This window comes from Elgaria multicarinata, chromosome 6 (genome assembly GCF_023053635.1).
Source record: "Elgaria multicarinata webbii isolate HBS135686 ecotype San Diego chromosome 6, rElgMul1.1.pri, whole genome shotgun sequence".
Taxonomy (NCBI): Eukaryota; Metazoa; Chordata; class Lepidosauria; order Squamata; family Anguidae; genus Elgaria; species Elgaria multicarinata.
The window spans coordinates 46,944,884-46,960,602 of record NC_086176.1 but is presented as its reverse complement, the minus strand read 5'-3'; the positions used below and the strand labels follow the sequence as shown (position 1 = coordinate 46,960,602).

Sequence of the window (15,719 nt, the reverse complement as noted above, 5' to 3'; positions counted from 1 at the left end):
CAGACTGATGCCAATGTATAGAACTGGTGTGGAGAAGAAAACCAGATTAGATTCTTAGCCAATGTTCAGTTCTTTCTCCTGATAATGTTCACTTTAAGACATGAATTCATCCTCAGTTTAACCATCTGAAACCCCCTACTAGGATCAAACTGATATTTGTAGATTGTAGAGTTTTATTCACAGGTAACAGTTTCACTTCCTGTTAGTGGATAACAACTTTATGAAAAGGGCACTCCTGTTTTCAGGTAGTTCAGTCCAAATTCGTGAAGAGGTGTTTTTTTTTCTTGTTTGTTTTTTTAAACAAGATTTTGAGCCTGATCCACAGTGACAGATTTGGAGTTAAGCTATTTCTAGACCCACTGAAGTCATATCTGGGACTCAGGCCTAATCTACACCAAGCAGGATATTGCACTATGCAAGCAGTATATAAAAGGCAGGAGCCGCACTAGGGCTTTATAGCAATAGTGAAGTGCACTGACAACTGTTGGGGCTCATTGGCCTTAGCTAGATGGGGCTTTATCCTGGGTTGAACCCTGGGATCGTCCCTGTGCGTCCACATGATGCACAGGGGATCCTGAGATCAGGGAGGGATGATCCCTCCCTCGCCCCAGGATATAGCCCTACACTTTAGGCCCGGTTTTTCTGCGGTTTTGAGCTGAACCCAAGACTGCGGAAAGTGTGGCCCATTGCCACGGGTTGACCCAGCTCCGTGCGATTCCTCGCACGGAGCCGGGAGCATTGCGCCCATCGGAGTAGGGTGGGGGGAGCAGGAAAATTAATTTAATTTTAAAAACCACTTACCTTTTGCGCATGAGTGTTCATGCGCTCCTGTCACTTTAAGAAAATTAAAAAATGGCGGGCGCGACACCTCTCCTCCTGAGGTCGTCGCGTGTAAATGGAGGAGGCATCTCACGGTAAACACAACATGAGATCTTCCCTCTTCCATCGCTCAATAAAAGGTAGGTCTAGCTAAGGCCATTGACACATACCGCTTTCATACTGCTTTCACAGTGCTATATCCTGCTTGGTGCGGCTCCTGCCTTTGATATACCACTTTCAGACCACTTTCATAATGCAATATCCTGCTTTGTGTAGTTTAGGCCTCAGTTTGGCTTCACTTGTTTGCTCTTCAACTAGGTTGTGGACCAGACTGTCTAAAAGTAGAATCTTGCTCCTTTGCCATTGTCAATTAGCTGTAACCTGTGCCTTTCAACAATCCTTGTACTTTATTTCTGGATAGTCTGAAGACAAAAGATGCAACCACATTGCTGGAGCCTGGATCCAAGACTGCCAGCAAAATCCTATCTATGCTGCTTTCATTTCCCTCATGGAAGGAAAATGGGATATTAATATAATAAGTTAATGGAGTAACCTGATGGTTCAGTGTTTTGTTTTGGCTTTTGGATGCACAAGATGTATTCAGGACCTGCCTTCTATGAGATGCTCCACCTGGAGCCTAAATTGTGGTCTTTTGGGCACCAGGTGAAGCCTTTTTTATTTTCTCGGGCTTTTCAGTTTTAAAAATTGTATGAGTGCATTTTTAGATCTTTGTACTGTGGCTGGTTTTTATCTCGGTTACTATTTTGGTTTAATTTTGTTTTAATCTTATGGTTTATATTATATTTTACCATGCTATTCTATTTTATGGGTTTAAGTTTTGTCTTGTAAACTTCCCAGAGAGTTTCAGGTAATGGGTGTATAAAAACGTAATGAATAAATAACAATTTTAAGGGCGTAATCCTCTGCATATTTGGACAGAAAATGTCCTACAACTTGGAGTTGTAGGGCCTTTTGTGCTGCCTAGGTATTTTGTATATAGGCAGGACATAAACTGAGTAAATAATAATAAATAAACATGCAGAGAACTGTGCCCTATGTTCCAATGGCAAAATGCTCTGAATGAATCCCATTTATTAGAATCAGGCTTGTATAAAAATATTTGACTTTGAATTGCATCATCCATATGTGCCAAATTCCACTGAAGTAAAGGGGGAAGGGGGATGATAAAGGACATTTGTCAGAAGGTCCATGCGCACATCAGGGTACATATGGCATTCTGGGAGCATGATTTCTGCTGAAGGAAGTTTAGCATGCTTGCTAACTAACATGGGCCATGTCTATACCTGCCTTTCCCTCTGGGATCATCCCGGGATCATCCCTGTGCATCCAAATGATACAGAGGGGATCCCGAGAGCAAGCAGGGACAATCCCTCCATTTGCCTGGGATAATCTTTAGGTGAAGAAAGGGCCATAGGTAACCAAAACTGAAGCTATTAGCTGTAGCAGTAGTTGAAGCTTTCAACCATGTTTATAGCATTGGAAAAATATTAACGGAGTTTTTAAGATCCATTGGGAATACTATTGCAACCATTCATATTTATTTAGATTATGTTGCTCAGTTTGACCCATAACCTCATGTGCAGTTTAAATAAATGGGGCTGATCTGGCCAACTCAAAACTTATACATAATATTGCAGCAACCAACTTTATTGGAAGAAGCACCTTCCTCTGATGCTTGACAATATTTATTATTATTATTATTATTATTATTATTATTATTATTATTATTTACATTTCTATACCGCCCCACAGCTGAAGCTCTCTGGTTTTATTTTTTAAAAACGATTAACCCCTTCTTCTGTTCCATAACTTCCAGATGAAGTTATTAATAATATTATTATTAATCATCATCATCTATGTTAGTTAGCAAGGCGTAGAAGAAATATATTTCTTCTTCATAACAACAACATTTCTTCTAAAGCTATGTATTTTGGCATCAACCATTCAAATGAATAACTTTGCTACAGACTTCAGCAGGAAATTTTATGGCTTTGACTTGTCTCAGAGAATCTTCTGTATTCCACACAACTTTGAGCCATTAGATATTACATGGGCATACAATACACATATTCAAATCTGATTTGCCTCATTCATGTGAGTAGCCTCAGGATAGCAAAATTTCCTTGTAGATGTTGAAATAATATCTCACATAGTGAGTTCATCTGACAAGTAACCATCATTACTTGACCTTTACTTGAAAGAGTATTTTTTTTGTCAGTGCTTTTAATTTTGCAGTCACTTTTTTTTTTTAAAAAAAACCCTCTCTAGTTTTTGGACCATACTTCTTCATGCCATTTTTAAAAACTATTACAGATGTGTTGCCAGATGATCAGAATACTTCAACAATAGCACCATCAAAAGTCCTTGTACTATTCAGAGGCAGCCTATTGTTACAAACTGCAAACACTTAGCAGAACAAATTTCTATAACAATTTAGTTTGGTAAGATACAACAAAATGGGCATAATTCTAACAAACATTAAAGTTGTCGAAGATCTCCTGTTTCCATTGAGAAAGTTTTAAGCATTTGCTCAATTTAAAATGAATTCTAGGCTGAATTCTAGTTTATAAAATAATAACACCTCGGATTACACTGCCAATTTGATTAAAAACTGTATTATAGATTATGGAATTCAAAGAACCCAATGCACATATCGACAATAATTATTGTAGCCAAGTAAGCATTCAGAAACCCTGTGAGTCATATGGCATTTCAGACATGGTATCAAAGGCAACTTACAGACTTTTATGGTGCTGAGTGTGCTGCATACATGCAAATATTACTAATGTTGGATAGAAAGGTAGAAGTAAGCAATTTTGAAATTAAACTGAGTTGAGGGAAAGTCAAAATGTGTTTTCTGTATCATGTATGGAAATAACCAAAGTCTATTCCCATTGTTTATGGAAAAACTCTAGACTAATCCTGTCCACTGTAACCCTATTGAGACCTTGTATAGTTAGCTTTCAGTGAAATGTATTTCACCCCCAGATGGATCAACACAGGCCATGGCTAGACCAGGCCTATATCCCGTGTCCCGGGATCATCCCTGTGCATCCAAATGACACACAGAGGATCCCGGGAGCAGGCAGGGACAACCCCTCCATTTGCCTGGGATAATCCTTAGGTCTAGCTAAGGCCACAGAGTTCAAACTTACCTTAAACCATACAACTATGATTACATGGGATTATCTTTCCCAAAAAGAAATTATTAATGTCTAAACAACTTTACACAGTTTGAACAACTGCATGAGTCATTCATATCTCTTTACTCTTTGTGATGCTCCTATTTATGAGTTGAGTGCATTTGTTTGTATTCATGCTATAGTACACTATGATTTCTATGAAATTACTGATAGTTAATTACACCTCCATTACAATTAGCATGATTTGCCAATAATGCTATTGTAACACCTGCGGGTTTCCTTGTTAAGAACTGAATGGATAGGGTCATAGATGGAAAGGACAACATATGGACTATGAAAGGGCTACTTCTTAACATAGCCTATTATATTGGTACACTAGTAAATCTCATTTCTATTCATTCAATGATTAGTTCAATCAATATTTATTCCCGTGTGCATCTTTTGTCTTTAGCTACAAAAGGAGACGTCCTTCAGTTTCATAGAAGCCAAATCTTATGCCCTATCAACCCATTGTGGGCATGTCTACACTATATCAACTGAAAAAGAAGTTTTATTTAGCAGCTTGGGACTTTTTCTTCTAGTATTGCTTTCCAGTACCAAGTAACCATCGCAAAAATAATTAACATGGTTGTTACTGGTACAATATATTCTTAGAATTAATGGTACACTTCCTCTCCCTAGCAAGTACAATTTGGAGTCATAGGATTTTTCATTTGATAACCAGGTTTCCAAATACTTTCAGCTGAAAATGGGAATGTGCTTTATAATGTGAGTTATCACCCATAAAAACTGTGATTGCTGTAAATTAACACTTGCACTTCTAAATTTTCTTAGCCCTTGGGAACAGGTTTATATTTTAATGGCAATATATAGTTTCAAAATGATAATTTGTCAAATACTGTTTGCATGAATATAGACAATTTAAAAGTAAGGTTCCTTATAATATTCTGGATCAGTTTTGGAAAAGGTGGACCCTTGTCCAAATAGAATAAATGTTTAAAATTGAATATGGTATTTATATAACACTGGATAAATAAAACAGGTTTGCACATATGATCAAGATAGAACTGACATTAAGAAAAGTGTTTTAAAAAGTGGCTAAAATAAGGAACTCTTATTATAAAATGCTGCCATCTTTTCTACCTAAGTACAACCTTTTCATGTGATTTCATTTAAAAATAAAAAAGATGGTGATGCTTCCATTTTACACTTGATTTATAATCTGGCTGGGATGGTATAAGTTTGTGTGTGAAATATGAATCATACAACAGTTTATGCAGAATCATACAACAGTGTTTGTCCTCTGGATGTTTTAAGTATTCCAGAAAAATTGCCTTCTGTTTCATCTGAAGTGAAGGCCTTTCTGATTGCATTTCTTCTTTTTAATAAACTTGGAAGTATCTATTGATGCAATTACTCCTGTCACATGCAAATAGCCCCTGAATCTTTTTCATTTTACTAAGGATTGATCACACCAATAAGAACTGAGCCCATGGTGGTCAAACTAAATAAAAAATATCCATTCTGGGCTCCTCCCTTACTGACAACACTAAAAGCTTGATGTTGTTAGTCAACAACATGGGCTATTTTAAAGATATTTCACCAAATGTGCACTAAATCAATTATGAATATAATTTTCCCCTTAGGATGGCATTCAAAAATTAAATTGTAATCATGTTTCAGTAACACATGATTAGTGATCATTAAAGGAGAATTTTATTTATGAAATTATCTGCATTCCTCTGTTGTAGAGAATTTACATATTTTGAATTCTGCAGATCTGGGATTTTGCATGTTGTTCCATAAATCCATGAAACTTCCTAAATTATTGATAGTGGGGAGCAGTATTTTATTCCATTGATCGGAGAACAATTAAAGAAACTTCACCAATATTTCTTGAATGCTAGCATTGTGAAGTTGAGATGGAACAGGCTGCTGAGAGACTTGACTGTGAAGTTTAAGAAGTATAGTTTTCAAACTTATTGCAGAATGCTTTAATACAATTTACAATCAGTCAATCACTAATTGTTGGCACTTATCCGAGATGATAAGTCATGCTTAAGATATCATCATCTTTAATTTTCAAAAGCCTGTTAGTTCTCTACAATTTTGGCTACAGAAACAGCAACACAGTACAAGGTAGCATAAACTGCTTGACATTTTAAGCGTTCCAGAGTATCAAACTTCACATCACAATTTTTGGAATGGGAGTAAAAACAAAATCACTGGATGGGGCACTGGTTTTATAAGCCTGTGTTTTCATGAGTGTGTGTGTGTGTGTGTGTGTCTGCGTATGCACATGTCTGTGTAATAAATGTTCAAAGGGGTTTTTTATCTTTTGATGTAAGATATCAGCCAGTTCTTTTTAGTTTTCCAGCTCAGATGGACATGTTAACTCCTAGATACAAATTATTTACGGAAGTAAAAACATCAGCTTGGTTGTTGTTTTTTGTCGTTCTCCCCACCTTTTGGGATGCCCCTTCTCATCCCACTGCTTTGTGAGAGACGTTTTTAAATCTCAAACTAAAGAAATGAGCTGAAGAGGAGAAGTCAAAATGCACAAGGAAGTGTACATCCAACCAGACAAAACATACACTTCTCTGATTCACTCTAAATCGACCCTTGGCGAGAATTCTCAAGAGGATTTTGGAACCCTCGTTTCAAAACACCAGAAAACTTTTCTTCACACCCCACTCACGCGCCCCTGTGAAACTGTGTTGCGTAAGACTAGGAAGAGTCGCCTTAATTGAAAGATCCTGCTCTGGGATGTGAAACAACACCAGCATCTAGCCAAGAATTACGGTGCTGCAAATTTAGGGCAAGGTAGCCACTGGATGCTGCGCCGTTCCTGATTTTAAAATCGTACCAGCATTAAGTCCAGTCCGCCCAACCCTGTTCAGACGTGATTGGGGCAGCCCAGCTTTGCTGCCCTGTCGTCTAGTTTGGGGCTCAATGGACTTGGAGTCTGAAATGTATCTAAGCAGGCGGAGGAAGGCACATCTTGCTAGGATCTATTGAGACAGAGCGTGTGGCGATGGTTGTAGTCATTGTTTATACGTCAAGAAACAAACAAAGCGCAGCTCCATAAAGACAGGGAGACCTTCACAACCTCCTCTACTACAACCGCGTGCTCAGCCTCGCAAGGTTAACGTGGTTTGATTTTGCTGGACGCCAATAGGCTATCGATTCGCCGGGCCTTTCCTCCCCTCTTCCCTTCAGGGACAAAATTGAAAATGCGGGGCGATTAATATTCCATTAAGCAACAACTCCGGTCCCAAATCGAACGGTTCCGTCGGACTACTGGAGTGCTGTCCTCCTCTCTGGTTGTACGCAGTAGGACCTTCGCCTCTAATTGAAGGCGGTGGCGATTGAGATTTTGTTTTATTTTATTTTTTAAAAAATGATGGGGATCATTTTGCAGTAGGGACCCAGCAGAATGAGGGGCTCAGGAAAGAGGTCAAAAGGAGAGGTACATCTGGTTCCAGTTTAGTCTGAACGACACTCGTGCAGCCCAATGCTCACCGCGTTTCTTCGCATGTAAATCTCGCTAAACTCAGTGGGCCTAAGGCTGTGATCCTAAACACAATTCTCTGGGGCGCAAAGGCGATTGAACACTGTGGGGCTCCCTAGTACACGTGCATAGGATGGGGCCCTTTGGATGGCAGCTTTGATCAATTCAAAGTGGAGTATCTAAAAAGAAGAACAGGCCGTGCTTACCTACTTCCTCATTTATTCCGCCTGTGCCTTTTACCACCGTTTGTGACTTTCCTTTACTGTCCTTCCGTGGTAACAACACCGGTAAGAAAAAGTCCGCTACTTATAAAAACACACACCAAAATACGGCCCCTAAACGCTCAGATGTACAACTGGGATCGCCAATAGACGCGGGGAGATCACTGTATAGCTGGTTACTAGATCCAGTCAATCTATTAACCACGGTCAAGGCGGGTGACTTAAATTGTTGAAATCACTGCATCCAGCGATGGATACCATGCAATGTTATGCATGTTTACTGGGTAGTAAATCCCATTATGTTCAATGGGACTTACTCCTACGTAAGGGGCAAACGGTTACACCTGTTAGTTTGCTTTGCAGAGAGCCGGTCACCGAGTCCCACCACAACACCTAAAAGACTTAACAAATTCATTCTGACAATCTTTCATCCACTTCCTCAGATCCGTCTAGTCTCTGATAGTTTCTGCCAGATTAAATTTGTTCCTCATTTAACTTTCTGCAAGGGACTCATCTGTTTTTACCCAACCATGGGGGTAAAAGGCTTGATCCCTATGGCCAGATCAGGGCCAAGAAACACGCTCAGTCTGCTAGCAACCCAAATGCAAGGGGTGAGAGTCGACCGCTTGCATGGATCAGGTTTGTCTCCCCTCTCCCGCTCCGTCGATTTATGGGTTGATTGATATGATCCTGTCCTGACGCTCGATTTGTTGTGAAAAGGTGTAGGGGAAGGGAGGGACCCGGAGCAAACGCAACTCCCTGACAGCGCCGCGAACAAAGCAACCAGAAGGGAGCAGGAAGAAGTCCCCAAAGACCATCTATGTCACCTCGAGTATGTCACCTCGAGCTCCGGGTCCATCGCTTGCAAGGTCTAGAAATCCAAAGGGTTTCCGTCCTAGTAAATAAGGTTTGCAGGTGATCTTTGGTGGTTATGTTGAAGCCTTCAAGCTCTGCTCCATTCCATGCGTCCCCCCACCCCAAACCACTCCCGCTGCCGTTGTTGTGTGGGAAGAGACGGGGCTACCGGGAAAGGGGTGGGGGTGATGGTTTCCCGCTGTGGGCGGACTTAAAGACTCGATCTGGGCCCCGATTTCCCCGTCAGTCAAAACAACATGTTAAAAAGGACGAAAGGCGCAATCCTATGCATGTTTGGACAGTGGGGGTAAGTCCTACAACTCCCAGTATGCCCCAGCCAGCTGTAGGACTTTACCCCCCCCCCCAGTCCAAAGATCCATAGGATTGCACGCTAAAAGGAGAAATGCGTGCTATGTCCCAGTAAGTAGCACATTCTTCTGATTTCCCACATCTTCTGATTGGCTCTTTTCCCCTTTTCCGAACGTTACGCTTCCGGTTGTGCAGACGGGCCTCGCAATGAGACAATGGTCTTCTTTATAACGGGTCATCATTGAGAGGTTACTTGACAGGATTTGTTGTTACTCATCCTGGACATAGCGGTAAGGAAGGCTCGAGATTAAAATCACACACACACACACACACACACACACACACACACACACACACACACACCCCAGATCGTCACAATTAAACTAAAACAGTTCGGACACTCACCTGCAGTGCCTCCCCATTTCGGAATGAGGGTGTAGCATCCTTTGAAAGGTGTGTGTGTGTAGCAATCTGCACATCCTATAAGGGTGGGATCATAAATGATTTTGGTTTGATAGGGTTTTTAAACTGCTTTAGAGTGAACTTGCAGTCTATTTGAGTTTAATGAGATTTGCTCCTATTTCAGTGTGCACAGCCTGGATCAATTTGGTGCATGGAAACCATGGATAGCTTACAAAAGTAGCACATGGTTTTCCTTTCTCTCTATGGACAAGCACTGATAATTAACAGTAGTTTATCACGTAAAGTTTAGGTGGGAATAGAATCAGGTCAAATACTTTGTATTAGTGGTACACATTTATTTCCCAAACGGATTCTATGCACAAATTACATCCCCAATGGAGTTCACCCATTGAGTTAAACAGTGCACTCGGTGTGTATGTTGTTTGAAAAGTGTTGTGTATTTGTGTTTGATGTCCTGTATCAGTTTTCCCCAACCTAGACATCATTCCCTGGCACAGCTAGTTAGGGGATGATGGGGGTTGTAGTTCAATATATCTGAAAGTCACCAGGTTGGGGAAGACTGTCCTATATAAACTCTATGAGAAGAGCAGATATAGATAGCTTTCGCTGAGTAATCTTTATGCCTGTCAAATGCTGGAGGCTGGGGCATGAGCAGGGTGGGTGGGTCTTGCCCTGGTCCCTGGACTTGTTGAGAGAGGAAGTGGGTCAGTGGAGCACACGACAAAGCCCGACTCCAACAACACAGAAACATACAGGAAACGCACACATACACAGAGACACACACACAGAGAGAGAGAGAGAGAGCGACATGGAGATACACACAGAGATTCACAACTCAGGTAAACTACAGTTTTGGGTTTAAAACAAATTCTCCCTTAATAGAACTCTTGTTAAACAGAATTCTCTCACAATGGGACTGCCCTTTTAGGTATTCTGGCAAACCGGTTTGGGGGTACATGCATCACCACCCCAATCCCATTTCCTCTTTACTCTGGAGTAAGCAGAACTGATTTTAGTAGGACTTAATTCCAAGTAAGCATGCCTAGGATTGCCTTAATTATGCTCAAACGTTCAAGAACAGGTATCTCTACATGACCACTGATGTCAGATATACACCATCACCTGCCAGTAATGCCCTTTCAGGGGTTACAAAGTGAAGTACTATGCAAGTAGAACAGGACACCTTCAGAACTACAGACTCCCTAATCAGTCCAGTAGTGTTATTGTAAGGATTATAGGTGATGCATTCACTAGAACCAAGACTATTGCCTCTCCATTTGGGCAGGCGTACTGTGCCTTTCATTGGGCCCTTCGTATACATGTACCTGCTGCCTTTAAGCATCCGCTAAAGTAGGATCTTGTCCCCAAATCTAATACAGTAAGCCAGATGCAGCTATTCTACATCCCTGTCTACCCACCCTATGGAACCCATTGGTTTGCAAGCCATTCATTCAGCTCGGTCTGAAGCATGTTTTATTCAGAAAAATCCCCATTACTATCTACAGTATTTTCTCCCTACCAAGTGTGCTTAAAACATTCCCTGTGTACCTTTACTTACTTGGGAGTAATCCCCACTGAACCTAGTAGGAATTCCCTCCGAGTACACATGCATAGCGTTGAGATGTTGTAGGAACATCACATATCTACTCAGAACTTCAGAAGTAAGTCCCATTGAATTCAATGGGGTTTACTCCCAGGAATGCGGGTAGAGAATTGCAGACCAAGTTTTTGAGATTTTGCAGCGCTTTCATTTTTGCTCCACTCCTCCCCGATAACGGCGATCTGTTTGGGACTTCGTACATGGGGGTGGGGATTGAACTTTATGCCCTCGTGGTCAATTGTGGTTGCCTCCTTCAGGTACACCCCATCCCGTGTTCAGAACCACCACAGAGTCACTAGGAAAGCAGCGGTTAGCAGCGGAGCTCCCTGAAACCCCGCTCAGCCGCAGCAAGGAACACAACAGAGAAGAGCATTGAGCATGTACAGAGTATCTTTCCCTCGACACCGAGCGGCGGCTGCCAATCTGAGATGGGGCGAGGGAGGAGCTTCAAGGTCAGAGATCATTTTGCCAAAAGACAGGCTTCCGGTCCTCGGCGTGGCAGAGACGAACCGCCCGAATTGCGAGCCAGACTCTTGGAGGCCTGCGAGCGCACGGCCATGTCCGTCCCGCTCCCGGGGGCTTTTCTTTCCCCCACCCCAAGCTCCCGGTCCGTCACTCGCCTAGCCCTACCCCTCGCATCACGCAAACATTCGCACCCACCCCGCTCCAAAGCACAGACCAGCGCGCCCTGCACTGCCCCAGTGCGTCGTCGGCCTGCTTTCGGCTCCGAAGCAGCCCTGACCTCCAGCCCCCGCGAAATCGGCAGCCACGGGAAGCCACCTTGCGCTCACCAACAACCTCCCCCGCCCGCTCGCTCCCCCCGCCCTCTCTCACCCCGCCCCCCCAACCATCTAGGTACAGTTCTTTCCCATCACAAACTCCGAACGGACGCTGCTCCTTTACCTCCCGCTCCCCAAGGGATCTCTCCCCCCCCCAAGTTAATTTGGATCCTGTACACACACACGCACCGGCGCAGCCCATTCACCAAAAAGGAATCCCCCTTCCCACCCGCACCTCCCCTCTCCAATGGTCTAGCGACGGCGGGGCGCTCCGCCTAACAGCAGCCACCCCCCCCCCCCGGTTTCTTTCCCTCACACGCGATTTGCTCCCCGCCATACCCAGCAACCTACGCCCCCCTCCCTCCTGTTTTGGGGGATGCTGTCAGTTCTCATCTCTCCGCTTCGCCTTCCCCTCCTCCTCCATCGCGGGGAGAGCCAGCCAGCCAGCCAGCCAAGAAAGTTCACACGCAGTTAGCACTTAATCCAGCAACCAGCGTGAGTTGGGTTTTTAGGCGGATTTCTGTGGCTGCTGCCGCTTTGGGTTGTTGTTGTTGTTGTTGTTGTTGTTGTTGTTGTTGTTGTTGTTGTTATAGTTAGTTACAGAACTTCGGAGGGCGCCTCTCGCCCGCATGTCCCGCCTTAAGTGGGTTTGCGGATCGCCGAATGGGAGCGATCCACAAAAACTCCTCGATGGGACCCACTCCTCGATGGGTCCATAAGACAGCGAGTCGTTCCCAGCAACAGCCATCTTTGGGTGCCCCAGAAGCAAGCGCGTTTCTTGCGAGAGAAACAGAGGCACCCGCGTCTCTCTTTGCACCGCTAGGGAAGGCAAGGAAACGACCTTAGGACGGCTGCTGTTGAACAAGAGTTCAGTGCTGGCCGAAAGTCTGCTAAGTGCCGGTCAGAAGAACCTCCACAAGGCCCACAGCCTACGTTAGATGGGCAAGAGGAGAGATGGGCAACAGTTTAAGGCAAGATGATCGTGGCCAAACATTGGCGGTCCAGTGGATAAGCCGTCAGCAATGGGACCCCGGTTCACTCCCTCCTCTTCAGTTATGATTTCTTCTCTGGGGAGGGAACTGGGCATCCTATTTATGGGGGTATTTGTTTCTTTTCGTTTATGATTTGAGAAGCAGTTTGCAGATAGCAATCTCTAGAAACTATTATTAATATATAAGCAAGTTCTCTTTGCACCCCGTCTCCCGCTCCAATTCGATGCATGAGAGATCAGGCCTGGGGGGTTAAAAAAACAACCATCCAAAGCCTTACTTCTACTAATAGACTCAGGTTTAAGTGGGTTAAGGAAGAGGTGGCTGAGAATTTGGCAGAACGAGCCCAGTAGCAGCGGAAAAGTTGAGCGTGGAGGATTCTGTGGGGAGACCGAGGGTAGGAATGGTGGAATGTAGGTGGGGTGAAGAAGAGAGAGGAAGGAAGAGAATCAGGTGTATGTTCAATGAACTTTTCACGAATCAAAGAACGAGTTTAGGGCAGGGAAACGCCTCCTAGGTGAGAGCTTGAGACCCCTCTGAAAGGAAAGGATCCCCGGTTGCGGCAGCGCAGTCTGCCGCCCAGACATTTCAGCACCCCCTTAAGCCCCCCCCCTTGCCAGCCCAAACTTGGATGCAAAATGATGGCGAGCAAGTAGGGTCGATTGAGAGGGATGGTGCCATGAGAAAACTAGTTAGTTGTTAGTCCCAAAGACAGGCAGACGGCCGAGAACAGGGTGCAAGATTGTCAACATGGGGGAGATTTTTCGGGATGTGGGGAAGAAAACCAACTGTCCAGCTGGGCGAAAAGACTGCAAACTTTCCCGTTGTTGCACAGGACTCTTCCTCAGCCACAAAGTTGGCCAGGGAAAGGCACGCTCGGCACCATCTGGCGCCTATGGGTTGTTAGTCCGACTTAGAGTAGACCCACCGAAATGAATGGGACTTAGATTAGACTAATATTGGATACAACCCTCTACAGTTGTTTTTCCCCCCCAGTAGAGCTTGATTGGCTACAGTTGATTAGAGAGGTTACAGCCTGTCCGAAAACGGGGCGCTTAGAAGCTTTCCTTCTGAAGTTTGGGGTGTTCTCCCTCCCCTGCTTATTAGCACCCCACTAGGACACTACTTAAGACGTCTCTCCTCACATACTCATCCCACCTCCTTTCTGAGAAGAACAACGCTCCCTTCCCCATCTCCCAGCACAGGGCCACCTGCTTAGTAGTAGCTTTAGAGGGTGCGCGCGCCCACCCCGAAGAAAAACGAGCACAGTTGTCGTCCGGCTCTCCAAAACAATAGAAGATGGTCGTCGTCCCTCCCCAACACACGACTCATCACCTTCCCTTCCTATAAGCCTAGAAAGTGCTAAATTTTCATTCTCAAGTTTCTGATGCAGATCAGAACTCCCACCCAAAGAGACCCCCGGATTACACACGCTTGCTCAGAAGTGCCACTAAGAACGCCCTTAAGTTCCGCACTAACTGCAATAATAATAATAATAATAATAATAATAATAATAATAATAATAATAATAATAATTTAAAAACTTCTACTAAAGGACCTGAAGAACGAAGAGTGGCGCCCCAAAAGGAGCCATACCGTGGAAGAATTCCTTAGTACGATTTTTATTTTTATTTTTATGTTTTGAATAGGATCAAGGACAGGGCACGACTGCAAACAGACAAAACCCGGAGAACTTTCTGACAACGTCAGCACCCATTTCACTCTCCGTCTTCGATCCCCTCCAACTCCCTCCCGAAAACACTTCACACCACATTGGCGCACGTAGCAATCGGGGTTCCCCCCCTCCCCACGAGCTCCCGCTTGGTAGCGTTACCCGATCATTCGATCCCGCCGCCCCAGAGACACAAAATAAACCCCCACCCCCCACACCCCCCAGCCTTACCTCGCATGATGTTGGCGATTCCCTGCTCCGCGCAGTCATGTAGCTCGATCAGCTTAAAATCCCCTTCTCAGCAAGAGCGAAGGCTGTGCTGGGAACAGGTCTCTTCGGCTGCGAAAATCATTCCTCCAAGGTGGTTCTCTCTTTCCTCGCCTTTTTTCCTTCTTTCTGTCTTTCTTTCTCACGCACAAATTCTTATCTACGGAAGAAAAGCTATTTAAAAAAAGAAATGTCTTTCTGGGTTGTTTGAATTGAGCGTCGCTGGCTGCCCTCTTCCTCCTCCTCCTCCTCCTCCTCCTCTTCTCCCCCCCAACCCTGCGCGTCTCTCTCTCGCTCGAGCTCTGTCTTGGCTTTCAAGGAGCACAAACCGACTCTTCCAAAGATTTCTTTTGTGATCACTTGAACAGCGGCGGCGGCGGCAGCAGGAGGAGACGGAGGAGGGGGGTTGTTGTTGTTGTTGTTGTTGGTTTGTTAGTTACAAAGAAGCAGCAATAAGAGGGGCGGGCGGAGGGGTTTTTCTCTTTTTAAAAAATCGAGCAGCAGAAAGAAAAGAAAAAGCAGGACTGTGTGGATGGCAGAGCATGTGCTTTTTCACATGACATCTCTCTGTGCCGGTTTGAGCAGATCCCTGCTGCAATTTCTTTCTTTCTTTCTTTCTTTTCACTGTTCAGTTTTACAGGGACGCGCAGCAAAACAAGAGAGGGAGAGAGGTTGAGAGGGGAAGCTGCAAAGAGGCTTATAGCGGAGGGCGGGTTGCACCGGTTACTTCAAGCTCCGCCTGCTGTCAGCGTCTCAGCCAATCAAAAGGCGCAGGAGTTGGGAACCCGGCTGAGGGAGAGCCCGGCCTGGACGCCGGAGGAAGCTAGGAGGAGGAGACGGAGACGCTTTGTACAGACAGACAGGGGGCGGGGCGAAGGAGAAGGAGGCAACTCACAGTCTCTCTCTCTCTCTCTCTCTCTCTCTCTCTCTCTCTCTCTCACACACACACACACACACACACACACACACACAGCGAGAAAGAGGCGCGCGCGCGCCGAGGCTCGAGTTTATTCAGAGGCTCGGAGCTGGGCTTCCCTTCCTTTCTGTGCGCTAAAGACTTCCAGTATAAAAAGTGTTTTCTCCACACTCACATGAAGCCAGCTCTCTTTC

General features: G+C 44.4%; 1 protein-coding gene across 1 annotated transcript in view; it reads right to left on the bottom strand.

The window, feature by feature from the left end:
* The window catches only part of RORB (RAR related orphan receptor B), a 168,381-nt gene extending 153,658 nt beyond the window's left edge, over positions 1 to 14,723 (bottom strand). Inside the window, exon 1 of the mRNA XM_063128563.1 lies at positions 14,574 to 14,723. Within this exon, the coding sequence (XP_062984633.1) occupies positions 14,574 to 14,580 (7 nt within the window). The 5' untranslated portion in view covers positions 14,581 to 14,723. The remainder of the gene's footprint in view (positions 1 to 14,573) is intronic.
* Between the last annotated feature and the right edge of the window lie 996 nt (positions 14,724 to 15,719).